Genomic DNA, 16,449 nt, shown 5'->3' on the forward strand with positions numbered 1-16,449 from the left:
CCATGAGTGTGGGCATGGATTGTTGTTCTAGATGTAATTAGATCATAAGCTAATTTTGCATTTATGTCAATACATATATTATTGCTGACCAAGAGAAACTACTTTGGATATAACCTCGCCTGATTTATTTTCTTTATATTTTTTTGTTTACTCTATGCTTTGGATAAGAATAAACTATCGCATGCTTCTTTCTATGATTTGTTCCCTAGTTAAAAGGCACCTAACGGGCCTCAGGGAACACAGCATTCGAGCCCACAATTTAGAAAACAAGACATTTGGGCCCCTTCCACAGGCCCACTAGCCCATTTAAGATTATGGTTGCAAATGTTGTTGCCATAGAAAGTTTCAAAGATCAAGAATTACCATAATGAAATTTTCGCTTAAAGATATCCCATGAAGCATCGACCCATCGGCCACCACCGCTCTCGCTGCCATCGCTGTCCCTCGTCGCCATTGTCATTGTAACTTGTAAGGGCCTTTCACGCCCCTAACATCTAGAGATTTCCATACATTGCACTATATTTTTGACATAATTCCCGTTCATTAAGCCTACCCAATTAGTGAAGCCCTGTCTCTAGCCTAAGTAGAACATTTTCTGTCATAATTACATACTAATATCATCACATTTCCCAACCACAGAGTTCTCTTTCAATCACAACTTTTTTTACCATGTACGTTAGCAAGGACTAGGAGGGAAGGGAAAGATTCGAAAAGCATAATTGTATTTGGATGGAGGGAAATAGACAAAGGAAAGGATTAGGAGGGATTATCAAGGATTAAGAGAGATTGGTTTGGTCAATTTTATGTACGTGTTATATCCATCCCGATCTCTCAAACTATGGAGGGATTCAGAGGAATTTGGAAGGACCTGTACACCAATAAACATATTTATTCTTCTTTTCTCGCTTGTGCCCTTTTTTCAATCTATTCATAAACACATTAAAGAATGATTTTGTCATAATATATTCTTTTATTTTTCTTTTTCCTCACTGGCATCCAAACAACATTAGAACTCAATCCCTTCGAATCCTCTCTCTTCTTTCCCCTCATAATTATCTAAATCTCTTATTTTCCTTCCAAAGTGAGTGTTAACTACCAAATTCAAGCCACTCTAATCACTTTTCAACAACAAATATTACCTACCATATGTATCACTCGCCATTTTATCAGCATATTCTGACCTACTAAACTTACTTTCATTTCTTGACCAAAAAAGAAACTTACTTTCATTCCCTATTATCATGAGCCTCTGTCATTTTGAGGCACCAATGCAAAGAAAGAGAGAGAGCAAAATGAAGAGAGAGAAAGAGAGATGCAGAAAGGGAGAGGGATCGTTACCAAGAAAGAAAGAAATTAAGAGAGATTAAGCATGCGATGTGTATTTAAGGGGGAAATTAACAAAAAAGTCCTAAAGTTATTGCATTTATGCCAATTGAGTACTAAATATCTCAATTTTGTCAATTAAGTCCTAAACCATTAGGCAATTTGTCAATTTAGTTCTTCCGGTCAATTTTGGCTAGAAATTGCTACCATAGACGTTGGCCGCCCTACGTGACCTGACCAACGGTGATGTTGACAATTTTTTCAATTTAAAAAAAATCGAATTTTTAAATTTTTTATTTTATTTTATTTTTTCTTTCTTTTTCTTTTTTCTTCTACATCTCTCTTTCTTGAGCCTCATTGGGATATGCGAGCTTGACATTGCCAAGAGCGGCTAAGCTCGAGCCTTACATGAGGACGACGAGGCTCCACCTTGCTAGAAGCCGACAAGGTCAAGCCTCTCCTGTGGCTAGACATCGACCATTGTCGAGGCCCGATGATTGGCGAAGGAAGAAGGAAAAAGCAAAAGAAAGAAACTAAAATAAAAAAAATTTAAATTTTTTTATTTTTTTTTAAATTGTAAAGATTGTCCATGTCAATATTGGTCATGCCACGTTGGACGGCCAGCATCCATGTCAGCAATTTCCTTTAAAAATTGGCCAGAATGACTAAATTGACAAATTGTCAAAAGATTTAAGACTCAATTAGCACAATTGAAAAGTTTAAGACTCAATTGGCACAAATTCAATAGATTTATGACTTTTTTTTTTTTGAAATTTTCCCTTTACTTGAGCATACTTTAATGTTGATTGACTATGATGGTCTTAGTTGTGTATAATTTTATGTGATTTGTCAAGAACATGACTTTCTTAGTGATCTGTGTATGATTTAGAAACGAACTGGATGAGAACCAGTGAACTTGTGTTGACCCTATCCAATTAGGTGAAGAGTAATTCTCGAGGCTAAAAAGAAAGCTTGGACAAGGACCGACTCCGGACAAACATTTAGGATGGTAATGGTTCCAAGAATCCAGTGGTTCTGTCTTCACAATTGGCATATGTCTAGTATTACCCAAGGTGCAGCTGATATCGATGTGCGCATTATTCAAAGATGGGCCTTTATGATATCAAGATTTAATGCGTGAATTACTCAAGAACATAATCACTTCATATCGTGGTACTTATACTTATCAGAGTTTGTATACCATGTTGATTGTGCATGTTCATGTTATCACATGACCAATTGTTAGTTGAGGTCGTGGATTGTTTGCTCGGTCTGAGATAATCTTACTCAGTATAAGACGGATCATTAGACCTGATCACAAGCCTAGCGACTCTCTGGCCAGCCCAAGCACATTCGTGCCATAGCTCGCCGCTCACCAACGACGACCCTCTCTCCGTCTTTATTTGTGCACGTGCACCCTCGCTCCCTCTCTCCACGAATCAAAAAAAATCCAGTCAAACATCTCAAGCCCAAAAGATTTAAATGCGAACTACTCAATCCAACCATAATACCTAACCTAAAGAGACAAACCACATGCAATCCACGCCCCGCAGTACTTATCTCACACATTCACACACTCACAACTACCACATCATCACTATATACCAAGAAAAAAGTCTAAAAATAAGAGGGTTATTCTAGTCACGGTCTAGGGTATAATCATATGACTAAACATCTAAGAGCTTAATCACCTGCTAATCACACTCAAACCCCAATATTCCACCCAACACATCAAGAAGCTGGAGATGTGCGGTGAGTTGAGGGAAATGGCCATTGGCTTCGATCATCTCGACCATCGATTTCCCTTGGATTTTGTCGTGCATGTAATGGGCGACCGAGTTCGGCACGACAATGTCGTTCGTGGTCTGGATTATGGTGCACGGGGTCGTCACTTTCTCAAGGACCTCTATGTGATCGCATAGGAAAACCGTCCTAGCCAAGGGAAGCGCAACTTCAGGCCTCATGCTTCTCAAGCACTTTGCGAACATCTCGACCGATAGGGCGTCATGCGGGTCCACCACCAGAGAAGCAAAGTTGGCCACCCATCCGTGGTAGTCGGACTCAATGCTCGATATGATTTGATCAATCTGTGCAGTCCCAAATCCGCCCTCGTAGCCGTCCATGTTTAAGTACCTACGGAGGTAACGAAAGTAAGACACTGCGAGAAGATGCTCTAAGTGCAACATGTTGGGGTTAGAAGATGCAAATGGTTTTTTTAGTTTAACTTTTAGACTAAGTAAAGGAGATTAGTGTCATTAATTGCTGTCCAAAACCTATAGATAGCTCCAACTCCACTGAAATTAAAATAGGAAAAAAAATGAGGTGAAGGTATTATTATTTGGTTTAATAATACGAAAAACCCCAAATCGATATATCTGCAATAAATTTACTGCAAACTAATTTTTTTACCACAGAAAACCCCAAACTGACACGCATGTGGCAAATTTACTGCAAACTAATTTTTTGACCATCAAAAACCCCAAAATAATACATTTGTGATAAATTTACCCTTAATTAAATTGGATTAATACCACAAAAAATCATAAACTGATACATCTGTGACAAATGGAGAGTAAAACTCAAACCGGTACGCTCATCAACTGCCACGTGTCATCTAACTCAGAAATTTGACGGTAAAATTTAACGGAAACTAAAAAATAGTAAAATTGTCACAGATGTACTAGTTTATGAATTTTTCGTGATCAAAAATTATTTTGGAATAAATTTATCATAAGTGTACAAATTTAAGATTTTTCGTGATATTAATCTTTATTATTTCATAATCCAATTTGTTTCGAATAATTACAAAGTGAAGAGGACAAAAAAACATGATTAAAATAAATAAAACAAGATGAATACGACGGAAAATCGAGAATCATCGAAGGATTCTTTCGTGTCCACTCATCTCACTCGTGATGGCTGATGGGTCCCCAACATTAAGTGCACCAAACAACAGCTTTACGAATTAATTGCTTGGGACAGGGAAAATCAAGTACGAAAGGCATTATGGTCGGTAGATAGCTATCCACTACCGTCTAGTTGAAGGTCAGTTCATTCACATCATTCAAGGAGCAATATAAATGTTTAGGGTGTGTCTTAGAAATCAAAGAAATAAAAGTAAATATCAATGATTTGACCCAAATCGAACTGAACCGAAATTGGTTAGTTTTGAACAGAAATGGTAGATTTTGTTTGTAACGAAACTAATTATCTTACCGGCTTATTAATCTCGTAATTAATAGTGATATTTTCTTTAATTCGGGTCACACATCGTTTGAGTACCACATCATTTGAAAATGCCTTTCTTCAAGTCACGCGAAATATCTAAGAAAAACAATGACGGATTTCCTTGGAGATTTAGAAAAATTAGGAGAAGAATTAGACTCCCATGATCACAAGAGAAATCGGTTTTGATATACATCAAAGCCTACAATCACAAATTCCACAAACCATAAATGTTCTTAAAGAAGCATATAATGAATCAACAAGTACTTAATTTTTTTTGTCAAAAACAACAAGTACTTAATTTTTTTTTTGTCAAAAACAACAAGTACTTAATTAACAAGCTGTTTTTTGTTGTAGCAGTGAAGTGATGTTCGAGCAACAGATACACCACCATATGTAATCTAAGAACAAAGGTGGGATGTTATTTGAATTAAATCCAAAAGATGGGAATCAATAACAAACTGAACCTAATCGAACCGCACACACTCTGTATTTAACACTCCCTTATTAGCAAGAAGGCCAACAAAAATGTTTCGATCTAGCAATATGCATAAAACACTTGATGATCCTAACTAAGATTATGTTTCGCTTAATTCATACTTTTTTGTGGGTAAACCATGCTAGAACTTTGCCATGGTGAAAAGAGAGTACTTTAGAACCATCAAGCTTCCTCCTCCACAAGCTTATTATAAAAAAAAACTTCACTAGCATGTATTAACAAGTAAAGGGGCAAAAGTAGTGAGTTATTTCAGAGTTTATTCAGCTTCTTCTAGCATGCAACATGGATTCATTAATTAATAGAAAACCAAAACAATATTTATAAGGGGAGAGGAAAGTCTTTTTTTATATCATAAGCTTTTAGCATATATTAAAGATGTCGTTTTGATTTGTTGACATTATGAAAACAAACTGAGCAAGAAAAATTGGTAGCTCCTGTTTTTCATTTAGATTTAACATTATGAAATATGTAACTTACCTAGGAGAAGCACCAAGGAGTATGAGGCGCTTGAAGAGGTCAGGCCTCTTCACGGAGGCAATGCAACCGATCATGCCAGACATGGAGTGGCCAACGAAGACCGTGGACTCGAGGTCGAGCTCGTCGAGGAGAGCGATCAGATCGCAGGCGAAACCTTCGTAGGACGAGTGCTTCACCGGGTCAAACAGGCCTTCCTGCTCCTTGACAGCTCCCGAGAAGCACCAGTCGAAAACGAGGACCCTGAAATACTGTGACAAGAGAGGGAGGATCTTGTTCCACACAGTCTGGTCTCCTCCGAAACCGTGAGCGAGGACCACCGTCTCGGCGCCTGAGCCAGCGAGCTTCGCGTTCAGCGGGGTTGAGAGGCCCTTCTCCAGCATCATCATTTTTTTTTTTTTGGTGGGAAGAAGAAGAAGAATAAGCTAGAGAGAGGGAGAGAGGCGCCAGTGATGGTGTGCAGGGAAATGATGGGGTTAGGGCACTATTTATAGGAAAAAAGAGAGAAAATTTATTACAATAATTGAGCATGACTATTCACTCTTCAAACTATAAAGTCTAGGTTCGACAAGCCTTAGCTGATATAAGTAAATGCGCTCATTCACGTGTTTTATGAGGTTTAGTTGAGTTGAAAAGTTTCAAATTTCGTTTAAAAAAAGATAAGAGGTTATTCAAAAGATAATAGATTTAGCGGTTTATTTATATGTAATGATATTAAAGAGGGGAAAAGTGTCAAAAAAGTCCTAAACCTTTTGCATTGATGCCAATTTAGTCATAAACTTTTTTTGTGTCAATTCAGTCCTAAACCTTTTGTATTTGTACCAATTCAATCCTAAACCTTTTGTCTTTGTGTCAATTCAGTCTTTCCGGCTAATTTTGATCGGATTTTGCTGACGTGGACGTCGGTCGGCCACCGGTGCTGACGTGGACAATATTAATAATATTTTTAATATTTTTTGAATTTTCATTTTAATTTCTTTATTTCTTTTCTTTTTTTTCCCCTCCCCTCCCTCCTTCCTCCAGCTGGTCTGGAGGAAGAAAAAAGAAAAGAAAAGAAGAGGAAAGAACAAATAAATAAATAAAAATTTAAAAAATATTAAAATATTATTAAAAGTTGTCTACGTCAGCACCAGTGGCCGGTCGGCGTCCACGTTAGCAAAATCCGGCTAAAATTGACCGAAAGGACTGAATTGGCACAAAGACAAAAGGTTTAGGACTGAATTGGCACAAAAAAAAAGTTTAGGACTAAATTGGCACAAATGCAAAATGTTTAGGACTGAATTGGCACCAAAAAAAGGCTTAGGACTAAATTGGCACAAATGCTAAAGGTTTATGACTTTTTTGATACTTTTCCCTATTAAAAAGACAGGGTCATATTTTTCTTCTTCTTTCTTGATTGAGCTTACTTTTTCGGTGCCAGAAAAACATCATTTATTGCTTTGCCAACAAAGAATACATGAGAGTACACTCAAGGTGGAAACAAGGATGACAAGAAAAAAGGTGGATTGTATACCCATTTCAAAACGACAAACTTTTTTTTCCTCGGTGAGTAGTAACCCAATCAGAAAATTCACTATTAATTTTAGCAAAGTTAACTTTATTAAAGTTCCCATGTAAATGAAGTTCATAACCTGTAATTCACCTATCAAATATGTAATGAGGAGAAAATAGCCCTTAAAAATATAAAGTAATTTCGACAAGCTTGAATAGCTCACTTTCATAAGTAGTTATTTAAAGTTCGTAATGTTATTTGATAAATGAATCTAATGAGATTTATACTTGTGTCATTACTCTCATCATAATTGGAAATGATATTATTATTATTCATGCGTATATTAGAAATACATAATGAAATTGTAAAGATTGATGTTGAGAAAGGGAAAGAAGGGAAAGCTACGTCCATTTGAGTAGAGACTTCTACGGGATATCTGTTTCCCACATGTCCTTTTTGAAATTTAAAAAAACGACAATCGAGCACTTTCTATTGGTAAGTCAGTCCAATGCATCTACGTTTTGCATTTAAAAGGCCAATGAACTTTGGTCTTTTTTAGCATTCTTACTTTTGGTAATAAATGAGAAATAATAATTCGAGCCCCAATCCTCGAGGAAGTCTTAAAAAGCTTCCATTCTTCCATTAACTCGCTGATTAAAGAAAGGATTAATACCACAAAAATCCCAAACTGATACGTCTATGATAAATTTATCTCGAATCAGTTTTTTTACCACAAAAAATTTCAAACTAGTACATTTATGACAAATTTACCCCAAATCGATACATTTATGATAAATTTACCGTCCGTTAGTATTCGTTAAATTGGATTAATACCACAAAAAATCACAAACCGATGCATATGTGGCAAACGGAAGGTACAACCCCAAATTAGTATACCTGTCAACTGTCACCTGTCATCCAATTCAACAATTTGACAGATAGTAAATTTGTTACAGATGTACCAGTTTCGAATTTTTTATGAGCAAAAAATTAATTTCAGGTAAATTTATCACAGGTCAACCAATTTGAGGTTTTTTTTATTGTATTAACCTTAAAAGAAAAGCATTCTTACTTTTTGATGTTCAAAACCATACTCTTATTTAATATTTAGCATTGTAATTTTTCTAATGTATATAATAGAATTAAAAGGTACTTAAAAATTTGGGGACCTCAATTTTTTCTGAGGTTTTTTCGTTCCTTTTTCCTAATAACATTTGGTGATATACTAAATCAGATGAATTTTTATGAGACCCACTTTTCATTTATGGTCATGTAATAAGGAGAAAAAACTTTTTTATGGGGATAATTATGTGAAGATACCAATTGGAAATGGCCTTTTCAATTGCTTAAAGGTATAATCATTGCGTGGGATCAAATTAAAGATGTAAAAAAAGGAGAAAATCTCGCCGCCAAGCATGCATGCAAGTGATTAACGGGCGCTAAACGGTGCTAAAAGGAAGACAACCACAATTCATTCCCAACGGTTGGGATCATTTACATTTAGTGAGGTTGACTTTAGTGGGCAAATCGTGGTCCACAAATTAGTATGCTCTATGTCATCCACACAAAGATAAAATTGTGCTGAATTATTGGTGTGGTGGCTATTGATTTCTTGAACTCAATGACAAAAAAAAGCATATTATATAATGCTCTAAGCGTGCTTGTTAAGTATATTGACCAAGATAAAACTCGAACGTCGAAAGTACTAACTACACATGTCGTGAGAAAAGTCAGTGCCTTCAAAATTGAGAATTTTAGTATTCGATTCTCGACGAGTGCCGTAAATGTACCGGTAAATAACATTGTTAATGTATGAGTACTTCGTTGGAGTGATGATTCCTACGGTCTTGCATTAACAAGCATTTTGTTTATTTATATGGCTAATGATAAGGAAATGAGCCTAGAGCAAAACCCGGTGATTCATGATTTTCTCTAATAAATTCTGAAGTTAGATGAGATGCGAGACAAAATCCAAATGGGCAGTCCAATCACGTACCAGTTGCATTTCGAGCATACATTCAAACTTATATCTTATGCCTCGTACAAACAAAAATGCCCGTTTCTTAGCCACTAAGCCAACCTCATACGATTTAGCGTGCCATTTATTAGGCAAGAGGCAGAACATGCTTCAATCCTTATGCAACAAGTGATTATCAACCCACGTGATTCAGGCTCTTCACTCAGAAAAACAAATGCATGCTAATTGCTGGAAACAACACTGATTAAGAAAATGCAGGCTAATCATCTAGCTAATCTCTCTCTCTCTCTCTCTCTCTCTCTCTCTCTCTCTCTCTCTCTCTCTCTCTCTCTCTCTCTCTCTCTCTCTCTCTCTCATAGCATTTGAAGGCTTCCGGATGGAGCAAGGAATTATACATAGAGTGAAAACATAAAAGATTGATAACCGGTTGGATTAATCTAAGGCCGCGTTTGGTCGACCGGATAAAAGCCAGGATAGGATATATTTTATCCTATTCTGTGTTTGGTGGTGGTCCAGAATAAGATAAGGTCGGATATAGACCGGATATAGCCCGGATAAAAAAATCCGAGGGGGAGGTGAGATAGACCCGGATAGGATTTCTAATGCCTATTTTTCTAGAAACCATACGCTCCACTCGCCGTCATCTTCATCCCCACACCTTGTGCGCTTTCACCAAAAAAATTTCTCGGGTTTTTTTCCTTCACTGACTCCTCCGGACCCGTGAATAGAAAAAAAAAATTATCATATCCAACTTTAAATCCGTAGTCCACCAAACAGTGGATAGGATATGAAGAAATCCCAGGATTTCTTATCCTATCCTATCCAGTCCTATCCTGTTTAAAAATCCGGACGACCAAACGCAGCCTAAGACGACTAATAAAGATTGTTGGATTTGGAATTGCCTGATTGAACATCTTGTCTTGATCGATTCTTTGTTTGAAGAAGCAAAGATCAATATATGGCTCAACAATAATTGTCTTTAATTTTTGTGGGAATCGGCTCCACATGATATGGTTTCTTGTCGAGAACTTTTTCTTCATGTCTTGCCGAAGCAAGGCGGAATTGGAAGGACCCAGATGCCATTGTCGGACGGCAAGAACTTAAAAGAATAGAGAAAATCATAAGAAAAAAAGAAAGAAATTTAATTATGAGTGGCTGGTTACAACAAAGAAATTATTCCAAGATATTATCAACATTTTACATAAGTACGGTGCTCACTTCTTCTGTCATACTGTTAGAGTGTCTGACGTATTGACTACGGTTTAACTCCCATCGGATGTGGCGATCCTTCCATCTTGATCGTATTGAGTAAACTCAGAATCGTGCGACTTTGTGTCTCTCTAAAAGCAACCTCATGACGACGATGAGGGTCGAACTCGGGACCTCTCACTCGTTGAGACAAAACGGCCCGAGCGCCTAACTATTCGTACCAACCCAAGAGCAATTTGTTGCTGTAATCAATCATTCATGCCTGACGAATGAAAACACTCCTTCAGATCTGAAAATGCACTCGTGCTAATAAGTTGGCACTATGCATGGAAATTCTTTCCATTGATTCGAGATCAGGTATAATATTAAATATTTTCATATAATTCAAATACTAAATTGAACATGTATCAAAAGTTCAGGGATCATTTTTAACAAATAAAAAGTTCATGTGCCGCGTTGCACATTAAGATAAAATTCATAGATCGCTCATGTCATTATCCCCGAATTATTAGGGAAAGGTCACGGTCGTGATGACTCAGGGATTCGAGGACACAAAAGGTCCATTTTGTCCTTTTGCGAAGCGTCGTGACATTTAAAGCAGTCCCAAAGATAAGATACGTCCAAGATCCGCCTTTTTCGGTTTACTATTAAATAAATAAAATAAATGGGCTGGCTGAGGTGGGTGGGGTGGGGCCCCACCACGTTCATCCCCATAAGTCGTGATTATTAAAAAAACGCAATATAAAAGTTACGTCGACCATGCGCAATTGCCAAAAAAAGCATCTATTAACATAAACAGATGACGATGTACGTACCTACTACCGACTTTATCAAAAAAGACACCGAGTTAATTTTAATCTTGCTAAATAATTTAATGATGCAGAAATTAGGATATTCATTACTAAGAAAAGGACAATATCAAAATCAGCACGGACCTTTTCTTCTAAAAGAAAATATTCAAGCCATGATCGATGTCTTTTTGTTGGAACGTATATTACAAAATTATTTGAAAACTTATCTATCTCAATATCGAAAATTTGGATTTCTACGAAAATACATAACGCCTAGCCCCAAAATTATTAGTGCCCCTCGTTTTACATGAAAGTCATTTTATGCAGAGCAAAATTTCTGCCTTATCGGCAGTTTTTCTATCCATCGGATTAAATGAAGGGCAAAAATCCACCAAAAATCCTAAACTATGCGCATTGTTACACCATTACCCTAAGCTTTTTTTTCTGTGACAAAATCTCATACTTGTAACTGTGTGACACATTTATCCTTTGTCAAAGTTTTGTTAATGAGAACCGTTAAAAATTTACCTATATGGACGCTACAAAGCAAAAAGTGTTGATATGGCGCTCGTATGGTTTAAGTGAATAAAAACAAAATTTTTGGCCAAAAAATCATCTAACGGTACTTTGACGGATGGTAAATGTGTCGCATAGGTACAAGTTTAGGGTTTTCAACGTTAAAAGAAAAAGTTTAGGATAAATATATCACGGTGGGTATAATTAAAGGTTATTGATGTAATAAAAAAAGAGTATGGAGTAAATTTGTCATAATGGGCATATTTTGGAGTTTTTGTGGCTTTTTCCGATGAAGAAAGAAAAAAATGAGTCAAATTGAACCCATCACAGAAGAGTTAAATATAGGATGTAATTCACTTCCTAACCGTGTTAAAAAAAAATGACATGACCAAAATGCTACTAAGACTTCGAATAACTAATGGAGAATACAGCTTGATTTAGATTTATTATGTTGATTAATCCTTGCGAATTCGTGTCGCAGTCGCATTAGCCCTTAATAAGGGCCCCTTATCAAACGTCCGCCGACTACTTAGTGATGCGACTTGAATAAATTTTAAAATTTATGGATGGCAACTATCATGATGTTGTGTGTATTTTGTAATCGCTAGCACTTGCATATCAAGCATATACACACTGTTATTAATTTTTATAAGCATATATACCGTTATTATTCTTATGTGTGTACATTAATAAGGAAAAATTCGTCAAACAAACCCAGTTGACCAAAAGCAAAGCATGCTTATATATGTCATTCAAGGTGCCCTAAGCTACGACCTCAACGATACAACTAAAAGGGTCTAAAGACGGGAAGAAAATATTTTACGCGATGGTCACGTCACGTTACGTAATGGTGGTGACGTAGTGTCACCGGCAAATCATCTTTATTCGTGTATTATAAATCCCACCACGAATCTTGTGTTTTGTGTCCAACTTTTGATTAGTTGGTTACAACACATGTCAATCATATGATATAACTCTTCTATAAGGGAAAATTATCAAAAAAGTCATAAATCTATTTTACGGATGTCAATTCGGTTGTAAATTTTTCAATCTAATTAATTTAGTCCTAAATATTTTGACAATTTGTCAACGTAGTCATTCCAACCAAAATTGACCGGAAATCGTTAACGTGGACACCGGTCGTCTTACGTGGCATGACCGGTGTCAATATGGATAATTTTTGTAATTTTTTCAAAAAAATTTCTGAATTTTTTTATTTATTATTTTCTTTGTCAAACCATAATATCTCGAGAATTTGTCAGAGTTCAATACGCAACAAGAAGCCATTGTATCTTGACAGTGATAGAGTACTGGTGCACAAGGTTAGTAGTCATGGAAAGTTTGGAAAATGAGTGTACGAAAACGCTCTTAATGAAGTTCAAGGTTTTAGCAAGGCAATGTTAAGGTAATAATTTAGAAATGTCACCTATGTGAATATGAGAAGCGGTGCTGCTTCTAACAAAAGTCGAACGAACTTTTGTGAATGTTCACGAATGCAGGAGGAAGCACAAGGCCATAAAAGTTCTAAGGCATAGGAAATTTCTAATTGAATGCGTGTAAATTCATATGTGTGATAATTTGATTAACAAATGAAATCATGGTTCAAAGTTTCATCTACCACTAATTTCGTCAATAGAATTATCTGCACTAACTGAAGGTTCAAATCTTAATAGTTAGCTTCTTGTATGTACGAATTTATGTAAATTAGTACATATAACAAATATAGTAGAAAATTGTTGAAAGAATTTGTTACCACGAAAAGAGCTTATTGTTGAATATAAAAAGAAGTGATTGCTGACATAAAAAGAAGTAAGGTTGATCATGGAAAGTGGTGATGGTAAGGATCCCAAGAGATATGTTGATTGGTTGTGTGTAAATATGATAGAATCATACATTATTCGTTACAACTGTTCATAACAACAAAACACCATCTCTTCTTCACAACATTTGCTCTTCCTCTCTCTTCACACATAAATTTGAAAATTCCCAAAGAAAAATTGAATAATTGCTTAACTTGTTTCTCTATAACTTTGGTGTATATATCGGTGGTATATTTATATATAAACCCGGCAACAACAATAGTGGGGGCAAATATTACCTTAAGACAGTGATTGTCATCACGCATCAAAGAAATATAAATTACAGCTCTCTCTTCATTAGCAACCCAATCTCCCTAACATCTACACACGCCTCAAATTCAAAAGCTCAATCTACAACCATTCATTCCTCGCGTGTTCAAAGGAGTAAAAATCACTCTGACCTTTTGGCCTCTAACAACTCCAATCTCATATCATTCACGAGAGGGGAGAATTACCAAAAAAAGTGCTAAACCTATTGCAATTCTGTCAATTCAGTTTTAAACTTTTTTTTTCAATTGAATCATCAACCTTTTGTATTTGTCCAAATTGAATCAATCCGATCAATTTTGGCTGAAAAACGTTGACATGGACGCCGGCCATCCTACGTGACGCGACCGACGTTAACATAGATATTTTATATAATATTTTTATTTATATCATCTCTCTCGTGAAGGTTTATAATAGATTTATGATTTTTTTCAATAATTTTCCCTTTTACGAGGGAAGATGGGCCCGATAGAAATCTTTTCCGCGATCCGGAGGTGACCTCACTTTGACCCTTTTGCTCTCGTGACAAACGCTGTCCTCTCCTTTTGGGATTTTGCCCCTCGTTTTTCAAACCTCGCCTTTTGGTTCATTTTGACCGCAGCCAAGCCGAGGGGATAAGCACGTCTTTTTGGTCTTGGAATCATGCAGACGATGCAAGCGTGACAATGAATAGTGTGATTAGAATGTTTCCGAATTCATAATTTGGCCCCAACCATTTCTTTTCTTCGCCTTTCTCGCCTTTCGTTGATAAAATGATGCACTTGACCTTTACTCTTCGTTAATTTTCCCGTTAACTGAGGATGAAAGCGAAAGCATGAACGGTGTAAAATTGTCCGAGAGATTTTTATGTGCCCACAATTACCATGATCCTATCAACCAAAGTTACGAAAATTGATTTAAGAGCCGAGATGATGTGTTTCGCAAGGACTAATATGGTCCAATCTTGAACGAAAAGGATCATTCTGAAAAATAATTACATGGACATTGTATAAGCCCGTGAAATTGGTTGCGGGGTGGACTCCGAAGCACGCCAAAATTTGTTCATCGAGGACCATATAGTGACCTACCGAGCTCGAATTGCGGCTTTGCATCTCGTGCTTCACAACACTTGAAAAGAGAGAAAGTAGTGATGATCCGATCCCGTAATGACCAATTATCGTCATAACTTCCCTTCTTTTCTAGATATCCACAAATATATTCCCGCACCCTTTGTGATATGCTCAATGTCCCCATCCTAATAACACTATAAAATTCTCAAACACGTTTGATAATTTGGATTCCAAATTTGATAAATTGAAGTAATCATCGCGACAAGCTTAGTCAAACACGAATGTTATCGTCCAAGGAACATATGAATCTTCTCCCACCAACGTATTTGTATTATGTTTGGTAAAAAGGCGAGAGGGGAGCCATGTCTAGAAGAGGGGACCACCGACGACAATGTCGCGTGACATCAACGACCAGAGAAAAAAGCTGTCGTTTGGAACTTTGCGACTTTGTCTTCCTCGTGGAAAAGCAAGAGTGCTGTAGACCGGTCGTTCTTCGGCGCTGTCTCGTTTGGTAATATTTGAAAATTTTAAGAAAAGATGAACAAAGACAATGAAGTCGTTCTTAGACAAATCACTGAATTGGAAAGAGGAAAAAGGAAGGCAATTTTTAAATAATTTCAATTGATCTGTTTTTTGATCTCCTGTGGATCATTAATATTCGGTTAAGAGGTAATCTCATCGTAGAAGAGGAGCCGAAGCTCTCATAGAAGCCTCCACGGCCCATCCGTTTGATGTACGGTGATTGCCGACTTTACGGATGCGTTCCTTATTTTAACGTGCTGGTGCCCGCCCAGCACCCCTAATCCCCTCCATATCTTTGTCTTTCCATAAGAGAGGGAATACCCCGTGAATTCTTTACATCCTGGAGATCTCGAGATCCGAACGAGGCCTTGGATGAAGCCTTTTAAAGACTTGCTTAGGTCTTGCATTAATTAATATGAATTGGAAAGAGGAAAAAGGAAGGCAAATATTAAATAATTTCAATTACTCCTTTTTTGGTGTTTGACATAGGTTAAACCATCTTCGGACAAAAAAAAATAAGAAAATCGATTCACCTTCCATTGTTATATGGGTGGGGACGCTAATATCACGGATGCGGGATTCAACTCCCCCGTTCTACAAAGAGGTAGAGTAAAAAGTCCGAGAGAGTAAGAGGAGAGTAAAAGATAGGACAGATAAAAAAAAATATTTAGAATTCCAGTTGAAATATGCAATGCCCAAAACTCAATTTTGGCTTGGGTTAGATATGTCCTTTTGATCCCGAGTCGAGAGAAACGGATTGTCTCGGATCATGCATGGTACTTCTGTCGGATCGACGCAAACGACACCTCGTTGTTGGATCAAAGAGGTTAACTTAGTCTGATACGAAGAATCGATCCGCCCAAAAGGGACAAGAATATCCAATGAACGTGCCATGAATTGCGGACCTAAACCATGACAAGTCACTTTGATGCCACGCTGGTCTCAGCAATTAGGTCACCTATTTGTTCAATGTATTCATCCATATAGATTTTGGTTGGAATTTGTTCTATGATCTCGGCTAAGGCAGACTATTATACTTTCGGGTGCTTGACAACGGATCCAATTTTGCGCTCGAAATGACATTTTACGGTCCATTTAGTAATTTGCTCAGTAAAAAAATCATTACAAATGTTTTGAAATTACAAATTACATACACACATACATATTTATTTCAGTGGTTAATGAAAAGAATATTGATACTTTCGAAGTAATTGTTGTAACGACCCGGTCCGACAAGGACGGGCA

At 36.8% G+C, this 16,449-nt stretch overlaps 1 protein-coding gene across 1 annotated transcript; it reads right to left on the reverse strand.

Moving 5' to 3' along the window:
- Nucleotides 1–2,770: 2,770 nt before the first annotated feature.
- Nucleotides 2,771–5,940, reverse strand: LOC115670936 (probable esterase KAI2). Its single transcript, XM_030592344.2, has 2 exons — nucleotides 5,525–5,940; nucleotides 2,771–3,456 (listed from the first exon to the last, which is right to left on the reverse strand). The coding sequence occupies exons 1-2, from the start codon at nucleotides 5,908–5,910 to the stop codon at nucleotides 3,018–3,020; spliced, it is 825 nt and encodes a 274-aa protein (XP_030448204.1). The 5' UTR covers nucleotides 5,911–5,940; the 3' UTR covers nucleotides 2,771–3,017.
- Between the last annotated feature and the right edge of the window lie 10,509 nt (nucleotides 5,941–16,449).

Source organism: Syzygium oleosum, unplaced genomic scaffold (assembly GCF_021117445.2).
Source record: "Syzygium oleosum isolate NSW1041296 unplaced genomic scaffold, Sole_v2.1 Sole_v2.41, whole genome shotgun sequence".
NCBI classification, from domain to species: domain Eukaryota; kingdom Viridiplantae; phylum Streptophyta; class Magnoliopsida; order Myrtales; family Myrtaceae; genus Syzygium; species Syzygium oleosum.

Coding starts and splice junctions, on each gene's coding strand:
- LOC115670936 (XM_030592344.2), bottom strand. CDS start 5,910: ATGATGATGCTGGAGAAGGGCCTCTCAACCCCGCTGAACGCGAAGCTC. Junction 3,457..5,524: donor CTCCTTGGTGCTTCTCCTAG/GTAAGTTACATA, acceptor TTACCTCCGTAG/GTACTTAAACATGGACGGCT.